This window comes from Capra hircus, chromosome 15 (assembly GCF_001704415.2).
Source record: "Capra hircus breed San Clemente chromosome 15, ASM170441v1, whole genome shotgun sequence".
Lineage (NCBI taxonomy): Eukaryota > Metazoa > Chordata > Mammalia > Artiodactyla > Bovidae > Capra > Capra hircus.
The window spans coordinates 77,250,555-77,271,480 of NC_030822.1; the positions used below are offsets into that span (position 1 = coordinate 77,250,555).

General features: G+C 38.4%; 1 protein-coding gene across 1 annotated transcript in view; it reads left to right on the plus strand.

Annotated features, from left to right (window-relative positions):
• The window catches only part of DYNC2H1 (dynein cytoplasmic 2 heavy chain 1), a 399,579-nt gene that overhangs the window by 274,539 nt on the left and 104,114 nt on the right, over window positions 1-20,926 (plus strand). The window contains exon 83 of the mRNA XM_013969394.2: window positions 12,307-12,423. Coding sequence (XP_013824848.2) covers window positions 12,307-12,423 — 117 coding nt within the window. The remainder of the gene's footprint in view (window positions 1-12,306; window positions 12,424-20,926) is intronic.

Sequence of the window (20,926 nt, forward strand, 5' to 3'; positions counted from 1 at the left end):
TTGAGTTGGTGATGCCATCCAGCCATCTCATCCTCTGTCGTCCCCTTCTCCTCCTGCCCCCAATCCCTCCCAGCATCAGGGTCTTTTCTAATGAGTCAGCTCTTTGCATCAGGTGGCCAAAGTATTGGAGTTTCAGCTTCAGTATCAGTCCTTCCAATGAGCCCACAGGACTGATCTCCTTTAGAATGGACTGATTGGATCTTCTTGCAGTCCAGGGACACTCAAGAGTCTTCTCCAACACCACAGTTCAAAAGCATCAATTCTTCAGCATTCAGCTTTCTTTACAGTCCAACTCTCACAGCCATACATGATCGCTGGACAAACCATAGCTTTGAATAGACGGACCTTTGTTGGCAAAGGAATGTCTCTGCTTCTTAATATGTTGTCTAGGTTGGTCATAGCTTTTCTTCCAAGAAGCAAGTGTTTTTTTAATTTCATGGTTGCAGTCATCATCTGCAGTGATTTTGGAGCCCCCAAAATAAAGTCTCTCACTGTTTCCCCATCTATTTGCCATGAAGTGATGGGACCGCATGCCATGTTCTTAGTTTTCTGAATGTTGAGATTTAAGCCAGCTTTTTCACTCTCCTCTTTCACTTTCATCAAGAGGCTCTTTAGTTCTTCTTCACTCTCTGCTATAAGGGTGGTTTCATCTGCATATCTGAGGTTATTGATATTTCTCCCAGCAATCTTGATCCAATTTGTGCTTCATCCAAGCCAGCGTTTCCTATGATGTACTCTGCATATAAGTTAAACAAGCAGGGTGACAATGGACAGCCTTGACATACTCCTTTCCCGGTTTGTTGTTCCGTGTCCAGTTCTAACTGTTGCTTCTTGACCTGCATACAGATTTCTCAGGAAGCAGGTCAGGTGGCCTGGTATTCTCATCTCTGTAAAAAATTTCCACAGTCAATAAAGCAGAAGTAGATGTTTTTCTGGAACTCTCTTGCTTTTTTTGATGATCCAAAGGATGTTGGCAATTTGATCTCTGGTTTCTCTGCCTTTTCTAAATCCAGCTTGAACATCTGGAAGTTCACGGTTGACATACTGTTGAAGCCTGGCTTGGAGAACTTTGAGCATTTCTTTGCTAGTGTGTGAGATGAGTGGAATTGTGCAGTAGTTTGAGCATTCTTTGGGACTGCCTTTCTTTGGGATTGGAAAGAAAACTGACTTTTTCCAGTCCTGTGGCCACTGCTGAGGTTTCCTAATTTGCTGGCACGTTGAGTGCAGCACTTTCACAGCATCATCTTTTAGGATTTGAAAGAGCTCCACTGGAATTTCATCACCTCCACTAGCTTTGTTTGTAGTGATGCTTCCTAAGGCCCACTTGACCTCACATTCCAGGATGTCTGGCTCTAGGTGAGTGATCACACCATCGTGGTTGTATGGGTCATGAGGATCTTTTTTGGATAGTTTCTGTGTATTCTTGCCACCCCTTCTAATATCTTCTGCTTCTGCTTAGGTCCATACCATTTCTGTCCTTTATTGGGCCCATCTTTGTATGAAATGTTCCCTTGATATCTCTAATTTTCTTGAAGAGATTTCTAGTCTTTCCCATTCTATTGTTTTCCACTATTTCTGTGCATTGATCACTGAGGAAGGCTTCCTTATCTCTCCTTGCTGTTCCTCAGAATTCTGCATTCATGTCTGCATATCTTTCTTTTTCTCCTTTGCCTTTTGTTTCTTGTCCTTTGTCAGCTATTTGTAAGGCCTCCTCAGACAACCATTTTTCCTTTTTGCATTTCTTTCATTTGGGCATGGTCTTAATCACTGCCTTCTGTACAATGCCATGAACCTAGGTCCATAGTTCTTCAGGCACTCTGTCTAGCAGATCTAACCCTTTGAATCTGTCACTTCCATTGTATAATCATAAGGGATTTGATTTATGTCATACCTGAATGGTCAAATCCCTTATGATTATACAGTGAAGTCGGAAATAGATTTAAGGACTAGATCTGATAGATACAGTGCCTGATGAACTATGGACTGAGGTTCATGACATTGTACAGGAGACAGGGATCAAGACATTCCCATGGAAATGAAATGCAAAAAAGTAAAATGGCTGTCTGGGTATGCCTTACAAATAGCTGTGAAAAGAAGAGAAGAGAAAAGCAAAGGAGAAGAGGAAAGATATAAGCATCTAAATGCAGAGTTCCAAAGAAGAGCAAGAAGAGATAAGAAAGCCTTCCTCAGTGATCAGTGCAAAGAAATAGAGGCAAACAACAGAATGGAAAAGACTAGAGATATCTTCAAGAAAATTAGAGATACCAAGGGAACATTTCATGCAAAGATGGGTTCAATAAAGGACAGAAATGATATGGACCTAACAGAAGCAGAAGATATTAAGAAGAGGTGGCAAGAATACACAGAAGAACTGTACAAAAAAGATCTTCATGACCAAGATAATCACGATGGTATGATCACTCACCTAGAGCCAGACTACCTGGAATGTGAAGTCAAGTGGGCCTTAGAAAGCATCACTATCAACAAAACTAGTGGAGGTGATGGAATTCCTATTGAGCTCTTTCAAATCCTGAAATATGTTGCTATGAAAGTACTGCACTCAATATGCCAGCAAATTTGGAAACCTCAGCAGTGGCCACAGGACTGGAAAAGGTCAGTTTTCATTCTAATCCCAAAGAATGGCAATGCCAAAGAATGCTCAAACTACCGCACAATTGTACTCATTTCACACGCTAGTAAAGTACTGCTCAAAATTCTCCATGCCAGGCTTCAGCAATATGTGAACCGTGAACTTCCTGATGTTCAAGCTGGTTTTAGAAAAGGCAGAGATCAAATTGCCAACATCTGCTGGATCATGGAAAAAGCAAGAGAGTTCCAGAAAAACATCTACTTCTGCTTTCTTGACTATGCCAAAGCCTTTGACTGTGTGGATCACAATAAACTGTGGAAAATTCTTCAACAGATGGGAATACCAGACCACCTGACCTGCCTCTTGAGAAGCCTATATGCAGGTCAGGAAGCAACAGTTAGAATTGGACATGGTACAACAGACTGGTTGCAAATAGGAAAAGGAATACTTCAAGGCTGTATATTGTCACCCTGCTTATTTAACTTACATGCAGAGTACATCATGAAAAACGCTGGACTGGAAGAAGCACAAGCTGGAATCAAGATTGCTGGGAGAAATACCAATAACCTCAGATAATCAGATGACACCACCCTTATGGCAGAAAGTGAAGAGGAACTAAAAAGCCTCTTGATGAGAGTAAAAGAGGAGAGTGAAAAAGTTGGCTTAAAGCTCAACATTCAGAAGACGAAGATCATGTCATCTGGTCCCATCACTTCATGGGAGATAGATGGGGAAATAGTATCAGTTTTTATGTTTTGGGGCTCCAAAATCACTGCAGATGGTGACTGCAGCCATGAAATTAAAAGACGCTTACTCCTTGGAAGAAAAGTTATGACCAACCTAGACAGCATATTCAAAAGCAGAGACATTACTTTGCCAACAAAGGTCCGTCTAGTCAAGGCTATGGTTTTCCCAGTGGTCATGTATGGATGCGAGAGTTGGACTGTGAAGAAAGGTGAGTGCCAAAGAATTGATGCTTTTCAACTGTGGTGTTGGAGAAGACTCTTGAGAGTCCTTTGGACTGCAAGAAGATCCAACCAGTCCATTCTAAAGGAGATCAGCCCTGGGATTTCTTCGGAAGGAATGATGCTAAAGCTGAGACTCCAGTAGTTTGGCTACCTCATGCAAAGAGTTGACTCAGTGGAAAAGACTCTGATGCTGGGAGGGATTGGGGGCAGGAGAAGAAGGGGATGACAGAGGATGAGATGGCTGGATGGCATCACTGACTCGATGGACGTGAGTTTGAGTGAACTCCAGGAGTTGGTGATGGACAGGGAGGCCTGGTGTGCTGCGATTCATGGGGTCGCAACGAATCGGACATGACTGAGCTACTCGACTGAACTGAACTGAACTGAATGGTCTAGTGGTTTTCCCTACTTTCTTTGATTTAAGTCTGAATTTGTCAATAAGAAGTTCATGATCTGACCCACAGTCATCTCCCGGTCTTGTTTTTGCTGACTGTATAGAGCTTCTTCACTTTTGGCTGAAAGAATATAATCAGTCCTATTTCAGTATTGACCATCTGGTGATGTCCATGTGTAGAGTTTTCTCTTGTGTTGTTTGAAGAGGGTGTGTAATCCATGGTGGTTAATTTAATGAACTGCACGTTTGGTTTTTATGATTTGATGAAGTTTGGCATTGTTGCATTGTGAGAGCATCACAATATAGCAAACATTTCCATCACCCCCAAAGTTTTCCCTCACAGTTTACAGTCCCTTCGTCTTCTCTTCCCTCCCCTATCCCAGGCAACTCTGATTTCTGTTTTGTCAGTTTGAGTGAGGGTTGCATTTTCTAGAGTTTTACATAAGAGTAAGAGTTAAGTACTCTTTTTGGTTTAGTTTCTTTCTCATTCAACATTATTACTCTAAGATTCATCTGTATGATATTATTGGGACCATGGGTTTTTAAATTGCTGATTAGTAGACCATCGTACAGAGAAGGCAGTGGCACCCCACTCCAGTACTCTTGCCTGGAAAATCCCATGGACGGAGGAGCCTGGTAGGCTGCAGTCCATGGGTTTCGCTGAGTTGGACACGACTGAGTGACTTCACTTTCTCTTTTCACTTTCATGCATTGGAGAAGGAAATGGCAACCCACTCCAGTGTTCTTGCCTGGAGAACCCCAGGGACGGGGGATCCTGGTGGGCTGCCATTTATGGGGTCGGACACGGCTGAAGTGACTTGGCAGCAGCAGCACACCATCGTATGGATATACTACAGCTTGCTTATTCATTCACTTCTTGAAAGACATTATATTGTTTCCAGTTTGAGGCTACTAAGATTAAGTTAAGTTTTGAACATTTGAACCTTTTATGTTTTCTGTGAGCATATGCTTTTATTTTGCTTGGACAAATACTTAGGAGTGAATGGCTGGATCATATGATATGTATATGTTTACTTTTTAATTAACTGCCAAACTGTTTTTAAATGTCAGTTAATAAATTTTTCATAATAAATATATGAAAATATTAGGAAACATGAAGTCTTTTATATCTGTGTGTGTAGGTATGTATATGTCATGTAAAGCATTCATATATTCTGTGTCTGTCTAAAAAATAACAAAGTGCAATTTTACTCCTAGCAAGTTGGATTGTTAGAGCCACTAATTATATGAAAATTTATGATTATACAAAAAATTATCACTCTACAAAACATCATGATTATATATATCTCCACAAGGCAGAGATGGTTCCAAACATTTCATATAGTCTAATGATTAATTGCAGATTTGAGTTATTTAATATTAACCAGAGATATACATAAAACACCAATATCTATGATTTATACTGAAGTGTTCAGGCTATCACTTCAAATAATATATACCTCAGTATTTGAAAACTGATATATTCACTAGTTTTAGTAATACTTAAACATCTTTTGATGAGAAATTCATTCTTAATTTGCTTGTTAAAATGGAAAAAGCTAGATGATCTCCTCCTATTCATTTTCAGGCTTTAAATATCATATTGCCTAGAAATATGAGAGAAAAATGGTGATATGAGTGCTTGATATGGTAGATTGCCTGCACATTTCACTTTTGATCTTGAGTGCAATCTTATCTGTCAAATCACCAACATAAATTACAGTTTGGGCTTGAATGTGACTGGCATAAATATTATTATTGAGCACAAGAGGGGCATAGAGAAAGGATTCTCCACCCTTTATCTTGCATTTTTTAACAGTAGAAAGATAAACCTCTGGATTTTCTCCTATATCTCACTTTAACAGCTTAGCCTACTGTTTTCCTTTTACAGTATGTAGCAAGATTTAATATAACTTCTTACATCCTGATACTTTTGGTAACACAGTGAAACATATTGTACGTAGCCAGGCACCTGGAGGGAAGATGACAATGGCAGGGGGTGAGTGAAGAGAGCATATGGACTAAGTAAACTTTTACGGGCACCCAAATAGCTATTGAAAGAGCAAATATTAATACTACTTGAGCTGAAATTTAAAAAATAATATTATTTAATGAATTTATATTTATTTCAAATACAAATAGAAAAATGTAATGTATGCATATAAAATGTTACACATTATATGAAATGTATTATAAATTCTTTTTCTGTAAATTGTCATTGGAAGAAAAGATGATTTAGCTATTTTTCTTTCTGATATGTATACATTTAATTGCTTTTAGCGTGTTTTGGGATTACTAGATACTTTTGTGCAGATCAGTTCCGTTCAGTCGCTGATTCATGTTTGACACTTTGTGACCCTATGACCCTATGAACTGCAGCACACCAGGCTGTTCATCACCAAATCCCAGAGCCTGCTCAAACTCATATCCATCGAGTCGGTGATGCCATCCAACCATCTTGTATAGCTCTTCTGTGTATTCTTGCCACCTTTTCTTAATATCTTCAGCTTCTGCTAGATCCATACCATTTCTGTCCTTTATTGTGCCCATCCTTGTATGAAATGTTCCCTTGGTGTCTCTAATTTTCTTGAAGAGATCTCTAGTCTTTTCCATTCTGTTGTTTTCCTCTATTTCCTTGGTTTGATCACTGAGGAAGGCTTTCTTATCTCTCCCTGCTAGTCTTTGGAACTCTGCATTCAAATGAGTATTTCTTTCCTTTTTTCCTTTGCCTTTAGCTTCTCTTCTTTTCTCAGCTATTTGTAACGCCTCCTCAGACAACCATTTTGCCTGCATTTTTGCATTTCTTTTTCTTGGGAATGGTCTTGATCACTGCCTCCTATACAATGTCACGAACCTCTCAGTCCATAGTTCTTCAGGCACTCTGTAGCAGATCTCATACCTTGAATCTGTTGGTCATTTCCACTGTATAATCATAAAGGATTTGATTTTGGTCAGTCTGAATGGTCTAATGATTTTCCCTGATTTCTTCAACTTACATCTGAATTTGGCAATAAGGAGTTCATGATCTGAGCCACAGTCAGCTCCTGGTCTTGCTTTTGCTAACTGTATAGAGCTTCTCCCGGAGAAGGCAATGGCACCCCACTCCAGTACTCTTGCCTGGAAAATCCCATGGGTGGAGGAGCCTGGTAGGCTGCAGTTCACGGGGTCACTAAGAGTCAGACACGATTGAGCGACTTCACTTTTCACTTTCATGCATTGGAGAAGGAAATGGCAACCCACTCCAGTGTTCTTGCCTGGAGAATCCCAGGGTCGGGGGAGCCTGGTGGGCTGCTGTCTATGGGGTCGCACAGAGTCGGACACAACTGACGTGACTTAACAGCAGCAGCAGCAGCATAGAGCTTCTCCATCTTTGGCTGCAAAGAATATAATCAGTCTTATTTCTGTACTGACCCTCTGGTGATGTCCGTGTGTATAGCCTTCTCTTGTGTTGTTGGAAGAGGGTGTTTGCTGTGACCAGTGCGTTCTCTTGGAAAACTCTGTTACTCTTTGCCCTGCTGCATTTTGTACTCCAAGGCCAAACTTGTCTGTTACTTCAGGTGTTTCTTGACTTCCTTCTTTTGCATTCCAGTCCCCTATAATGAAAAGGACATCTTTTTTGGTGTTAGTTCTAGAAAGTCTTGTAGGTCTTCATAGAATTGTTCAGCTTCTTTGTTCAACTTCATTAGCGGTTGGGGCATAGACTTGGATTACTGTGATTTTAAATGGTTTTCCTTGGAAACGAACAGAGATCATTCTGTCATTTTTGACATTGTACCCAGGTCCTTTTTTGAACTCCTTTGATGACTATGAGGGCTGCTCCATTTCTTCTAAGGGATTTTTGCCCACAGTAGAAGATATAACGGTTATCTGAATTAAATTCAAGCATTCCGGTCCATTTTAGTTCACTGATTCCTAAAATGTTGATGTTCACTCTTGCCATCTCCTGTTTGACCACTTCCAATTTACCCTGATTCATGGACCTAACATACAAGGTTCCTATGCAATATTGCTCTTTACAGCGTCAGACTTTATTTCCACACCAGTCACATTCACAACTGGGCATTGTTATCACTTTGGCTCTGACTCTTCATTCTTTTTGTAGTTACTTCTGCAGTCTTCCCCAGCAGCATATTGGGCACCTACCCACCTGGGGAATTCATCTTTGTATCATATCTTTTTTCCTTTTCATGCTGTACATGGGGTTCTCAAGACAAGAATACTAAAGTGGTTTACCATTCCCTTCTCCAGAGGACCAGCTTTTGTCAGAACTCTCCGCCATGACCTGTTCCATCTTGGGTCACCCTACACAACATGTCTAATTATATTCCTTGTAAAATTAGAATTTTAAATACATTTTTGCCTTCTCTTGTTTTATCATGTAGCTATATATCTAGTTAGAAGTCTCATAATTTTAGTTACTTTAAAAAATCTGATCTCTTTTATATCTGTTTTCTATGTTATTAATTATGGTCTTACTTTTTTCTTCCATCTATATTCTCAACTTTATAAGTTGTTATGTTTGGGTTGGTTTTCAGTATTGCTTGTGTTTGAACATAAGTGGTTTCTGTTTTAATTTTCCTCTATGAATTTCATTCACTGTAGTTCTATCAGTTTTGATTTGTAGAATTTTCATGATTGCAGTGTGTGGTGTGTAGTTTGAATTTTGATCACTGTATTTAGACATATCACATTATCACCCAAAAGCCAAGGCAACAAACAGCAAGTGCCCCTGCTCTTTCCCTCTGCAAGGCAGTTTGTTTTCTAACTAGCCTATTGAGTACTTTTATTGAAAGTTCTGGAGTTCTGTTTTCTCTCTTTGAAAATTTGAACCTTATGAACTCAACGAGGGACATTTTACAAAGTAATTGACCAGTGTTTTTCAAAACTGTCAAGGTCAGAAGGAAAAAGAATGACTGTCACAGTTTTGGGTGAGACTATGATAAATAACAGCTAAATGCAATGTGTTATTTTCCTGAGAGAATAATAGAAAATCTGTGGGAAAACTGGTAAAATTCGAACATAGTTTGTAGTAGATTAGTTAATAGTATTGTACAGTGTTAATTTCCTGGTTTTGTTAATTATATTGTAATTATGTAAGATGTTACTATCATTAGGGGTTAACTGTATAATTGGAATTTTCTGTACTATTTTTGCCACTTTTATATAAATCTAAAAATAGTTCACAGTAAAAAGTAAACAGACAAACCAACCAAGCTGTAGGCCCCTTAGGCAGATAGACCAGGGCATATGCTGGCTTAAGAGCCCACCAGGTCTCTAGGTCCACTCTGCCTCTTTGGCTCTACAATTTAACGCTTTCCAAACTCAATTTTCCTTGCATTTCAGTGATAAATTTTAAAAGATTTTTTGTTGCTAATATCTTTATTTGTGCATAATTTTAAATTGCACTGTTATAAAATTTTCTCCAGGTATTTAAGCTACTGCCATATACCCCGAGACAAACATGTAATTTGCTTAATTTGTTTGACAATCCATTTTCTCACCTGTAATTTGAGAATGAGCATTCATTTGTAAAGTCTATATTCTTTCTCATTCCAAGAAGGACCTTACTGGAGGTGACTTACAGAAATAAAAATAATCTATTTGTGTAAAATCAATAGTTGAGGAAATCAAAGAGAAAATTAGGAAAAGAGAACTAGGGAAATAGTTTATGCCAAAAGAAGACAAACAACAACTCATACTCTCAGGTTCTGTAAAGCTGTTGTTAGATTAGAAATTCTCCTGTGTGCTTTACAACATCAAAAAGAAAGGAAAAATAAAATTGTAAGATTTAGTATACTGCAATAAAGACACAGCTGCTCAGGAGAAGCCTAGGCATTCCCTAGGTGTCTCTCGTCGTTTCTAGTGAGCGCTGATGGAGAGCAGTGGTGGTGCCTCCTGCGGGCCCGACAGCATTGCCACTGCCCTGGAGCGTGCCAGGGGCGTGGTGCAAGCTGTGCAGTACGGTTAGCACATGGAAGAACTGATGTGCTTTTCATGGGAAATTTCATTCCCTTTGACACCATTTTAAAGGATTATCATTGAAAAAAATATTTTTAATTGTTTTAACACATGAGTATTGAAAACATATTTTATCATCTGTACTTTGTAAAAAGAGAAATGTGTCAGATTTTATAAAAACAAAAGATGATCCATTGTTACAAGTTATAACCCCATCCTCATTATACAATATTTTTATTATGCATTTGAAATCCCTTTTCATTACTATTTGTTCAATAAAGATTATAATTGTGTTTTTTTTCTAGCATAGCTGATGAATTAGATGCTGTTGTAGGGTTCAGCTAGAGCAAATGAAAATAACTTATCAGAAAAACAAAGAAAATGAAATATAAATCTGCTTTTCATAACAGTGCTCATATGTTATTTTTCTGGGAAGAAAACCTTTTTGGGCTGGTAAACATTTTATTTTAAAATAGTTTTTAACATCAACTGTAAAAAACATCATGTGTAGAAAAATACTTGAACCTTTTTTCCTTTAGACATCTCTTTGCATTCTTATTTTGTTTTCTGTCATGTTTGACAAATTTTAAACACAAATAGGTGATAGCAATTGTTACCAGAGTCAAAATAGCACTTCTTCTGACTACCAACTAGTGATGTTTGTGGTCTAGCAGAGCTGATGAATTAGATGCTGTTGTAGGGTTCAGCTAGAGCAAATGAAAATAATTTATCAGAGAAACAAAGAAAATGAAACAATGAATCACCACAATTTTTTCTAGAGTAGAGAATCAATAAAAAACTCTATAAGGAACTTGAGTTTAACAGCAGGAATCTGTATGTTTATCAGTTAATTAGTGCATTTATTTTGAAAGATTTATGGTCCTTATTTTATTGTGAACTTTAATAGTATAAGAACCCTCAGAATCTGTTAAAAAGGAAAAGCAGCTTATTTCTCTCAAAAAGTAAAACAGAAAAAATAGTTGATACCCTGCAAATGTTGATGTATAAAATATTAGCTTAGGAAACATATAGTTTGGATTTGGGGATTTATTTTGTTTCTGTCAGATAAGCAATGAGCTAGCACAGTTTTAATATTCAGTTGAAATATTTATGAAAAACCATCAAAAGATACTTAACTGATTTTATACACCTAGTCTAATATCTGTAATATAATATATAGAATACTCAGTGATATCCTGGATCATTCTTAGTAAATGATTAAGAAGACATTGATATTATTGAAATGGAAGCCATTATACACTATGCTGAAAAGAAAATGTGAGTGAATTGATTTTGATGAGAATGAGGTTGTGTGTGTGTGTTAGTCGCTCAGTCGAGTCCAACTCTTTGTGACCCCATGGTCTGTCCATGGGATTCTCCAGACAGGAATGCTGGAGTGGGCTGCTGTTTCCTTCTCCAGAGAATGGTGACAGAGAAGCTGATAACTTGAAAGTTACAGAAGTGAAGTAAAGTGAAAGTTGCTCAGTTGCGTCTGACTCTTTGCAACCCCAGGAGGCTCCCCGGTCCATGGAATTTTCCAGGCAAGAATACTAGAGTATGTAGCCATTCCTTTCTCCAAGGAATCTTCCCCACCCAGGGATTGAACCCAGGTCTCCTGCATTGCAGGCAGATTCTTCACCGTCTGGGCCATCAGACACCTTTCACAGAAGTGAAAGCCCTAAGTAGGAAAGAATTTATTTTGCTTGATTTTTACTAATTGATCTATAACTTCTTTCATTTGAGTCTTATATATAGAAGAAACATTGAGATGGCAACTTAAAATCAATATAGAAACCTAAAAGCTTAGATTTATTGTAATAAGTACCAACAGTTACTTAAAATTGTTCTACTATTTCATAGTTTGCTATGCTATTTATTGGGCTTCCCTGGTGGCTCAGATGGTGAAGAATCTACCTGCAATGCAGGAGACCCTGGTTCCATCCCTGGATTGGAAAGATCGCCAAGAGAAGGGAATGCCTACCCTCTGCAGTATTGTTGCCTGGAGAATTCCATGGACAGAGGAGTCTGATGGACTACAGTCCATGGGGTCATGAAAAGTAGGACACAGCTGAGCGACTAACGCTTTCACTTCACTTTCATACTATTTACTATCTTATCTGTCATTTCATCTTTTCAAAAAATTATATCAGTATTTTGAGGTTATGCAATTTAAATCATTCCAATTGAAAAATATTTTTATTTCATAAGTGAGCAAATGGGTTATTAAGAATGGATCTAACTAAAGAAGTAGCTTTTCAAATGAAAAGTCATTATAATATGTACATAAATATATATATATATACACACACACACAGTCTTTATAAGTTAAATATGGCTGTTTTTGTATCCTACTGAATGGTTGTGTTCATTTATTGCTTTTTATTTTCTTCATTCAGGTCATTTCGCAGTTGAAGATCTTAGGCAGATCTGTAACAGCTGGTTGCAAATTTGATAGAGAAATCTGGTCTAATGAACTTTCTCCTGTCCTCAATCTCTGGAAGAAATTAAATCAGGTTAGTAGTGGAACATTCTTCCTTGGTTTTTTTCTGTTTTCCTCCATATCCTTTTCTTTTTCCAGTTTTATCTCTAAATATGTTGGTAAATTTTGGTGTTGATGTGCCCTTAATGTATGCAGTATCCTGGAAAAAGATGAAGGAAATAATAGTAATAGAAGTACATCAGCCCAAGAAGTAGTGTCGCCAGTGTAGTTTGTCTTATCCTGGTAATGTACTGTGACATCCTCTGTGGCTGATACATATTTTGTTCACTCTTTGTCTTCTCTTCCCTCTTTCTGTAAAGTTAATGACTTCTCTTAAATGTGAAAATTTTCAAAGGAATCCAAGTGCTAAGAAAAAGCAGTTCATCGGCTAAAATTATTTCTATATTGCAGAACAGTTATAGATTATAGATAGTTGCTTGCTCACTAGGCAAAACCATTACAGTATTAATGGTTACTATTCTAATTGAATAAGGGCTTACTTTCTGAAGTTAAAAAATATAATTTTACAACTCATATGTTTAGTAATGCTATAAAAATGTTTATATATCGATAGCCTTCTCCAATAAGGGAAGTCAAATTAGGCTTATTTCAGAACCTATAAGATTTTAAACCCTCAAATCTTAGTTTTCAAGTTATTCTTAGTGTCAACAATTGGTGATTGTTGGGAGTCTGAATAAATAATGACCTCAGCTAACTGGAATTGCCACTTTATTTAGACCATCAGATTGATAAAGCTTGAGGAAGAATTAGAGAGTGAAAAGATACACTGCATCCCTTGGTATTCCAAACCCAGGCTCTCCACTAGTGCCTGAGGCATACAGGTAACCTCATTGCACAGATTCCTGACCATGAAGTCATGGCCCTGATTTCCATTCTTCGTATCAGTTCATATTGAAGTTATTATTCTTTAACCTTCTTTTTTTTCTTATACCAACCCTTGCTTATACATTAAAATCAAATTTATACAAATTTATTGAGGAAATTTGCTGTTAATCTGATTCTTATTTCTTTGTAACTCATTAGTTTTTTGCCCGCGGAGAAGGCAGTGGCACGCCACTCCAGTACTCTTGCCTGGAAAATCCCATGATGGAGGAGCCTGGTAGGCTGCAGTCCATGGGATCGCTAAGAGTCGGACATGACTGAGCAACTTCACTTTGACTTTTCACTTTGATGCATTGGAGAAGGAAATGGCAACCCACTCCAGTGTTCTTGCCTGGAGAATCCCGGGGACGGGGGAGCCTGGTGGGCTGCCGTCTGTGGGGTCACACAGAGTCAGACACAACTGATGCGACTCAGCAGCAGCAGCAGCAGAATATTTTGTCTCTATTTTCCCTAAATTTCACCACATTAAATACAGGTGTGGATTTTGTTTTGTTTTGCATCCATTCTGTTTGATACTCTGAGAACTTGGAATTCTAAAAGCCAGCCTTCCCAGCTATACCTTTTTCAGTGTATTCCTCACATAGCTGGGCTGCATGCTATGAAATATCGAATACTGTGCTGTCATTGGTGGGTGCTTAATACTGCTATTTTCAGCCCTGAAATGGTAAGATGGTGAGCAGTATTCTTTCCAGGGAAACATGAAAAGATAAGTTTGCAACCCAGAATTCTTCTAGCTTGACCCCACCCATGCATCCAGCCCTCAGCCATAGGTTACTATATTCTCTACTTGGCTGTTACCCAAACCCTTTCTGTCTCCCAGATGTTTTCCATTCTTTTTGTGCCATTTTCTGGGTTCGTTGTCCTCTTGTTTTGTCCAAGACAGAATACAGAAGTGGGAGATATGTGGCCCATTTTGTCCAGAACCAAGCATAACTTTTTTTTTTTTTTAATTTTTATTTTTACTGTATTTTACTTTATAATACTGTGTTGGTTTTGCCATACATTGACATGAATCTGCCATGGGTGTACATGAGTTCCCAATCCTGAATCCCCCTCCCACCTCCCACCCCATATCATCTCTCCAGGTCATCCCCGTGCACCAGCCCCAAGCATCCCGTATCCTATATCGAACATAGACTGGCAATTCGTTTCTTACATGATAATATACATGTTTCAATGCCATTCTCCCAAATCATCCCACCCTCTCCTTCTCCCTCAGAGTCCAAAAGTCCATTTTATACATCTGTATCTCTTTTGCTGTCTCACATACAGGGTTATCCTTACCATCTTTCTAAATTCCATATATATGTGTTAGTATACTGTATTGGTGCTTTTCTTTCTGGCTTACTTCACGCTGTATAATCGGCTCCAGTTTCATCCATCTCATCAGAACTGATTCAAATGTATTCTTTTTAATGGCTGAGTAATACTCCATTGTGTATATGTACCACAGCTTTTTTATCCATTCATCTGCTGATGGACATCTAGGTTGTTTCCATGTCCTGGCTATTATAAACAGTGCTGCAACGAACATTGGGGTACACGTGTCTCTTTCACTTCTGGTTTCCTCAGTGTGTATGCCCAGCAGTGGGAGCATAACTTTTAAAATGTCATTTTGTTTTATTCATAAGATAACTATAGATTCATTAAAAGATAATTGTTATTATATTATATTCATATAATATATTATAGTCAAATTAATCTTTCAAATATCTTGTGCTTCATCCTGTTATAATGTTTTATTTTTTTATCTCTCCCATTTCCTTCCTAACGCTATTGCCATAATTGAGGCTTTTATTCTTTCTCATACATATTATTGCAGAAAACAACAAATTTGACTCTCCTTATAATATGTCCATCCTCGAAGTCATATTTCAGATTATTACGTTAATTTTCCTAAAGAAAATTGTTTTCCACAACATGGCTCCATATCCAACCTAACTTGTAAGCCTGACAGGCAGACCTCAGTGGTTCTGTCTATGAGGACTTTCCAAATGCTGTTTCCTTCTACTGGAATCTCCTGGCTATGCTAAACCAGGGATGGGCAGGTAAAGTCCCAGAAGCTTCCAGAAGCCTGCTCAGCTGTTACTCATTTCCCTCTTCATGTTTCTGTAGTATAGACTTATCATTTGCATAATAATTCCCATAAAAATCATATTTTAAACTAAGCAAGTTAAGATTGGGCACTGAGGAATAGGTGTTCTCTTATTTGGAGTAGAAAAAGTGAAAGTCGTGTCGCCCAGTCATGTCTGACTGTGACCTCCATGGACAGTAGCCCGCCAGGCTCCTTTTCAATTTAGAGTATAGGAGTAGGCTTTGGTTTGTGTTAAGATAAGGATCATGCTTCTTTCAAATACTTGGCGATAGCACTAGTTTGGAACCATATAAATTAAAGTTTCTTCTTGAAATTTATTGGAAATTCCAAGGGAGTGCATACAAACTAACATTAATGTTTTGATTGTGGCTATTTTTTGACAAGAGATTCTAACACATAAACTCCCCACTCCAGTTAGTACCAGATTTCAATGTAGGCAGTTTCCTGTAGTCCCTGAGACACAAGTGATGGGTGGAAGGCAGGTGGTTTCTATTTCAGTCTTCTATCGAGGATGTAATCATTTGGGGTTTCACGTTTTTTGGATGTATCATTTTTACCTCTCCACCTTGAGCGGATATTGGACATTATCCCTGGTCTCCCAAGCCGTGTATATGAATACCAAGGCTCAGGTTCACCAGTGTCTTTGAACTTCAGTGGCTTGTTTGCTACTCTCTCATTCTTAGTATGGAGAAATAAAAACCTTTCTGGATGTCTTGTATTCTCATAAAAAAAACCCCAGCCTTACATGACTCTTCATATACTATGGAAATTAACTTTGTAACTATTTATGTAGCTAAGTGCTATATTCAAAAAGGATAATAAAACTTGTATTATCTCTCTGAGAGCAACATATGTGACAGCTGTAAATTTCTTCTAAGCCTCAGTGCACTGGCAAGACTAGAGCATTATCTTCATAGGTATTTCCATGACAGAAGGATAAAGCCCAAACTTGGAAACATCTCTAGATCATTGTGTGGATCACAACCAACTGTGGAAAATTCTTAAAGAGATGGGAATACTGAACCACATTACTTGCCTCCTGAGAAAACTGTATGCAGGTCAAGAATAACATTTAGAATCAAACATGGAACAATGGATGGGCTCAACATTGGGAAAGGAGTCTGTCAAGGCTGTATATTGTCACCCTGCTTATTTAACTTGTATGTACAGTACATCATGCAAAATCCAGGCTGGATGAAACACAGGATGGAATCAAGATTGTTGGGAGAAATACTGATAATCTCAGATATTCATATGACACCACCCTAATGGCAGAAAGTGAAGAGGAACTAAAGAGGAGAGTAAAAAAAGCTGGCTTATAACTCAACATTCAGAAAACTAAGATCATGGCATTTGGTGCCATCGCTTCATGGCAAATAGATGGGGAAAAAACAGAAACAGTGACAGACTTTATTTTCTTGGTTCCCAAAATAACTGGGGCAGATGGTGACTGAGCCATGAAATTAAAAGACGCTTGCTCCTTGGAAGAAAAGCTGTGACCACCCTAGACAGCATATTTGGATAAGAAAGCTGTGGTACATATACACGATGGAGTATTACTCAGCCGTTAAAAAGAATTCATTTGAATCAGTTCTGATGAGATGGATGAAACTGGAGCCAATTATACAGAGTGAAGTAAGCCAGAAAGAAAAACACCAATACAGTATACTAACACATATATATGGAATTTAGGAAGATGGCAATAACGACCCTGTATGCAAGACAGGAAAAAAGACACAGATGTGTATAACGGACTTTTGGACTCAGAGGGAGAGGGAGAGGGTGGGATGATTTGGGAGAACGGGAATTCTAACATGTCTACTGTCATGTAAGAATTGAATCGCCAGTCCATGTCTGACGTAGGGTGCAGCTTGCTTGGGGCTGGTGCATGGGGATGACCCAGAGAGATGTTGTGGGGAGGGAGGTGGGAGGGGTTTCATGTTTGGGAACGCATGTAAGAATTAAAGATTTTAAAATTAAAAAAAAAAAAAAAACTAGTTCTCAATATTTGGGAAAATTAATCCATGAATGATATGAAACAATATTATTTTGTTGATATGTGATGAAACAATATTATTATAAATGTTTTGAAGATAATTTTATGTCCTATTTATTGTAATTATTGATCAATAGCTGCATGTACTATTATGAAGTCAAGATTAGAGACTATAAGGCTATATGTACAAACTTTAAGAGTTATTTAAACAAAAACTTTTTAAAAGGAAATTTTACTTAATTACTGAAAGTAAATAAAGATTGTGTGAATAAACTAAAAAAAAATAATAAAAAATAAAAAAAATAAAAAAAATAAAAAAAATTAAAAACAAGAGACATCACTTTGCTGACAAAGGTCTGTATAGTCCAAGCTGTGGTTTTTCCAGTAGTCATGTATGGATGTGAGAGTTGGACTATAAAGAAAGCTGAGCACTGAAGAATTGATGCTTTTGAACTGTGATGTTGGAGAACACTCTTGAGAGTCCATTGGACTGCAAGGAGATCCACTCAGTGGATCCTAAACGAAATCAGTCCTGAATATTCATTGGAAGGACTGATGCTGAAGCTGCAGCTCCAATACTTTGGCCACCTGATGTGAAGAACTGAGTCATTAGAAAAGCCCTGATGCTGAGAAAGATTGAGGGCAAGAGGAGAAGGGGGCAGCAGAGGATGAGATGCCATCATCAACTCAATGGACATGTTTGAGCAAACTCCGGTGATAGCAAAGAACAGGGAAGCCTGGGGTACTGCAGTCCATTGTATAGCATAGTCAGACATGACTGAGCGACTGAGTAACAAGTAGACCATTTGGCTCCAGGAGAGAGTTTTATTTACATACTACAGGGTTGGTTAGATTTCCTAGGACATCCTCTTTGGAGGGGAACATAGCAGCGTCCTTCTTCCTCTTTATAAGCAGAGAATAACCTCTTCACCCATCCTTTGCACACCTTGCTCGCTGAGTGTGTGGCTACTTGCATAGGATAACTGATCTGGCTGTCATTCAGTCACCCCAAAGGTAAGACCTGGAGCAAAGGTGTAGGAGCAGCACATTATTTGCTGTGAGCTGATAAATAATCTCGCTAACGTTAACTTTGTGTTAACATTCAGGATGAAATTAATAAATATGAAGTTTAAAAATCCAACACTCACTTGTTTGAATAATTATTTATCTCTTCTCAGATCATAGTTGTAATTAAGTGTATTTAAGACGTTGCTTTACTATTTTACTCAACATATTTAGTTGTTTTCAGCAGTATCTTAACTCTGCTAAAAACAGAAGCTGAAAATCTGCTTCTGATTTTGAAAACATTGTAAGTTAACGTGTGTCTCTAAAGTGATTATGCTTTGTAGACTCTCTTTTTCTGTTAAGTAATATTATGCAGTGTTGCACTTCAAAGTGTTTTTTTTCCTCAGTGGATATCTGCACTGACTGTTGAGATGCTGACTGTTCCTTTTAGTCTTAAAATTATGAACCAGTTTGCTCACTATATTAGAACAGTTGGTCACTTCTCAAACTTTTAAGCAACACACCTGCACATGAGTACATACACAGAAGCATTTTATGCTGTTGTATTTATTGTGTTTCTAACAGTTAGTTGAACACACAAGAATGCCAAAAAGCATTCCACTGTCATGAAAATATATACACCATTTTTAAGGATGACATGGAAGGAAAGATAAACTATTCATTGTGGGTCCATTTTATAAAATGTGCTCTAGTGTTTCCTCTAAACAGGTATAAGTTTTCAAATTTGTGACATTTCTTAACATTCTTCATAATCTGCTCTTCTTACTCCCTTTCTTTATATTGCTGAAACTGTTAAAAAAAAAAAAAGCTCCATATGAAATTCATGATGTGCCTGGCACATAGTAGCATTCTCGAATGTTACTCATTTTTCCATTTAAATGTCATGATCTGTGTAGATCTTTTAAATTGAGATTTTGTTATTACTCTGTTATTCTGCTGTGTGTTTAGCTCAGTCGTGTCAGACTCTGTGCGACCCTATGGACGCTGTAGCCCCACCAGGCTCCTCAGTCCATGGGGGTTCTCCAGGAAAGAATACTGGAGTGGGTTGCCATGCTCTCCTCCAGGGGATCTTCCAAACCCAGGAAGAATTTATGCTACTGAATTACCTCTTTTCTTGGTAGTTTGACAGAGCAGCAGAATCATTCCTCTAACCAAGTTATGGAGCTGCTGCTGCTGCTGCCAAGTGGCTTCAGTTGTGTCCGACTCTTTGTGACCCCATAGACGGCAGCCCACCAGGCTCCTCTGCCCCTGGGATTCTCCAGGCAAGAGTACTGGAGTAGGTTGCCATTTCCTTCTCCAATGCATGCATGCATGCTAAGTCACTTCAGTCATGTCTGACTGTGTGACCCTGTGGACAGCAGCCTACCAGGCTCCTCTGTCCAAGGGATTCTCCAGGCAAGAATACTGGAGTGGGAGTTATGGAGCAGATAGCCTATTAAAGTTCTTCCCTAGAAATAAATGTGGTTTTATTAATATGCCATTTCTGTATTAATCCATGTTTTTTTTAATTGCCATTTTGTTTTACATACCCAAGTTATAAATGAATAATGACTTTCTATTAGAAACCCAAGAGATACAGACAGATCTAAACATCCTGTTGAGTGATGGCTGTCAATCCTGTACTAGTCTCCCTAGGGGTACTGTGTTTGGTGTATATTAATACCACAGTATTATAAGTAAAAGTTATGAAATTCTCAGGCATGTAAAATTAGTAATTTGTATTTAATACAAAAGCTTCTTTCTATTAGCACTCACTAGCTTCATTTCAGTTTTTCTTTTAGAAAGGTATAATAGCTTACAGTATCAGCTTCAGTGTAGCAACTCAAAGTACTCCCCTCTTCTGTCTTTCGGCATTGACCCTACTGGCTGCTAGTCAGCAGCATCTCTCTCTTTCCTTCCCTCTCTCTCTCTCTCTCTTTATATATATATATATAGTTGTTGTTGCTTAGTCACTAAGTCATGTCCAACTCTTCTCAGTCCCATAGATATAGCTCTCAAGGCTTCTCTGTCCATGGGATTTCCCAGGCAAGAATCCTGGAGTGGGTTGCCATTCTCTTCTCCAGAGGATCTTCCTAACCCAGGGATTGAACCCACATCTTTTATCTGCATTGGCAGGTGGATTCTTTACTACTGAGCCACCAGCGAAGTCCCACCACACACATGCACACACATATATGTATGTGTGTGTGTGTGTGTGTATTGTGCTAAGGTGCTTCAGTCATGTCCAACTCTCTGTGACGCTATGGACCATATCCTGCTAGGCTCCTCTGTCTACGGGATTGTCCAAGCATGAATACTGGAGTGGGTTACCATGCCCTTCTCCAGGGAATCTTCTCAACCCAGGGATTGAACCTTTATCTCTTACATCTCCTGCATTGCAGGTGGTTTCTTCAGCACTAGTGCCACCAGGGAGGCATTATATATATACCCATATATATATATACATATACACACACATATATACAATTAGTGCAATATACGTGGTGTGTATATTCTGAAAGGGCTGATGCTGCACTG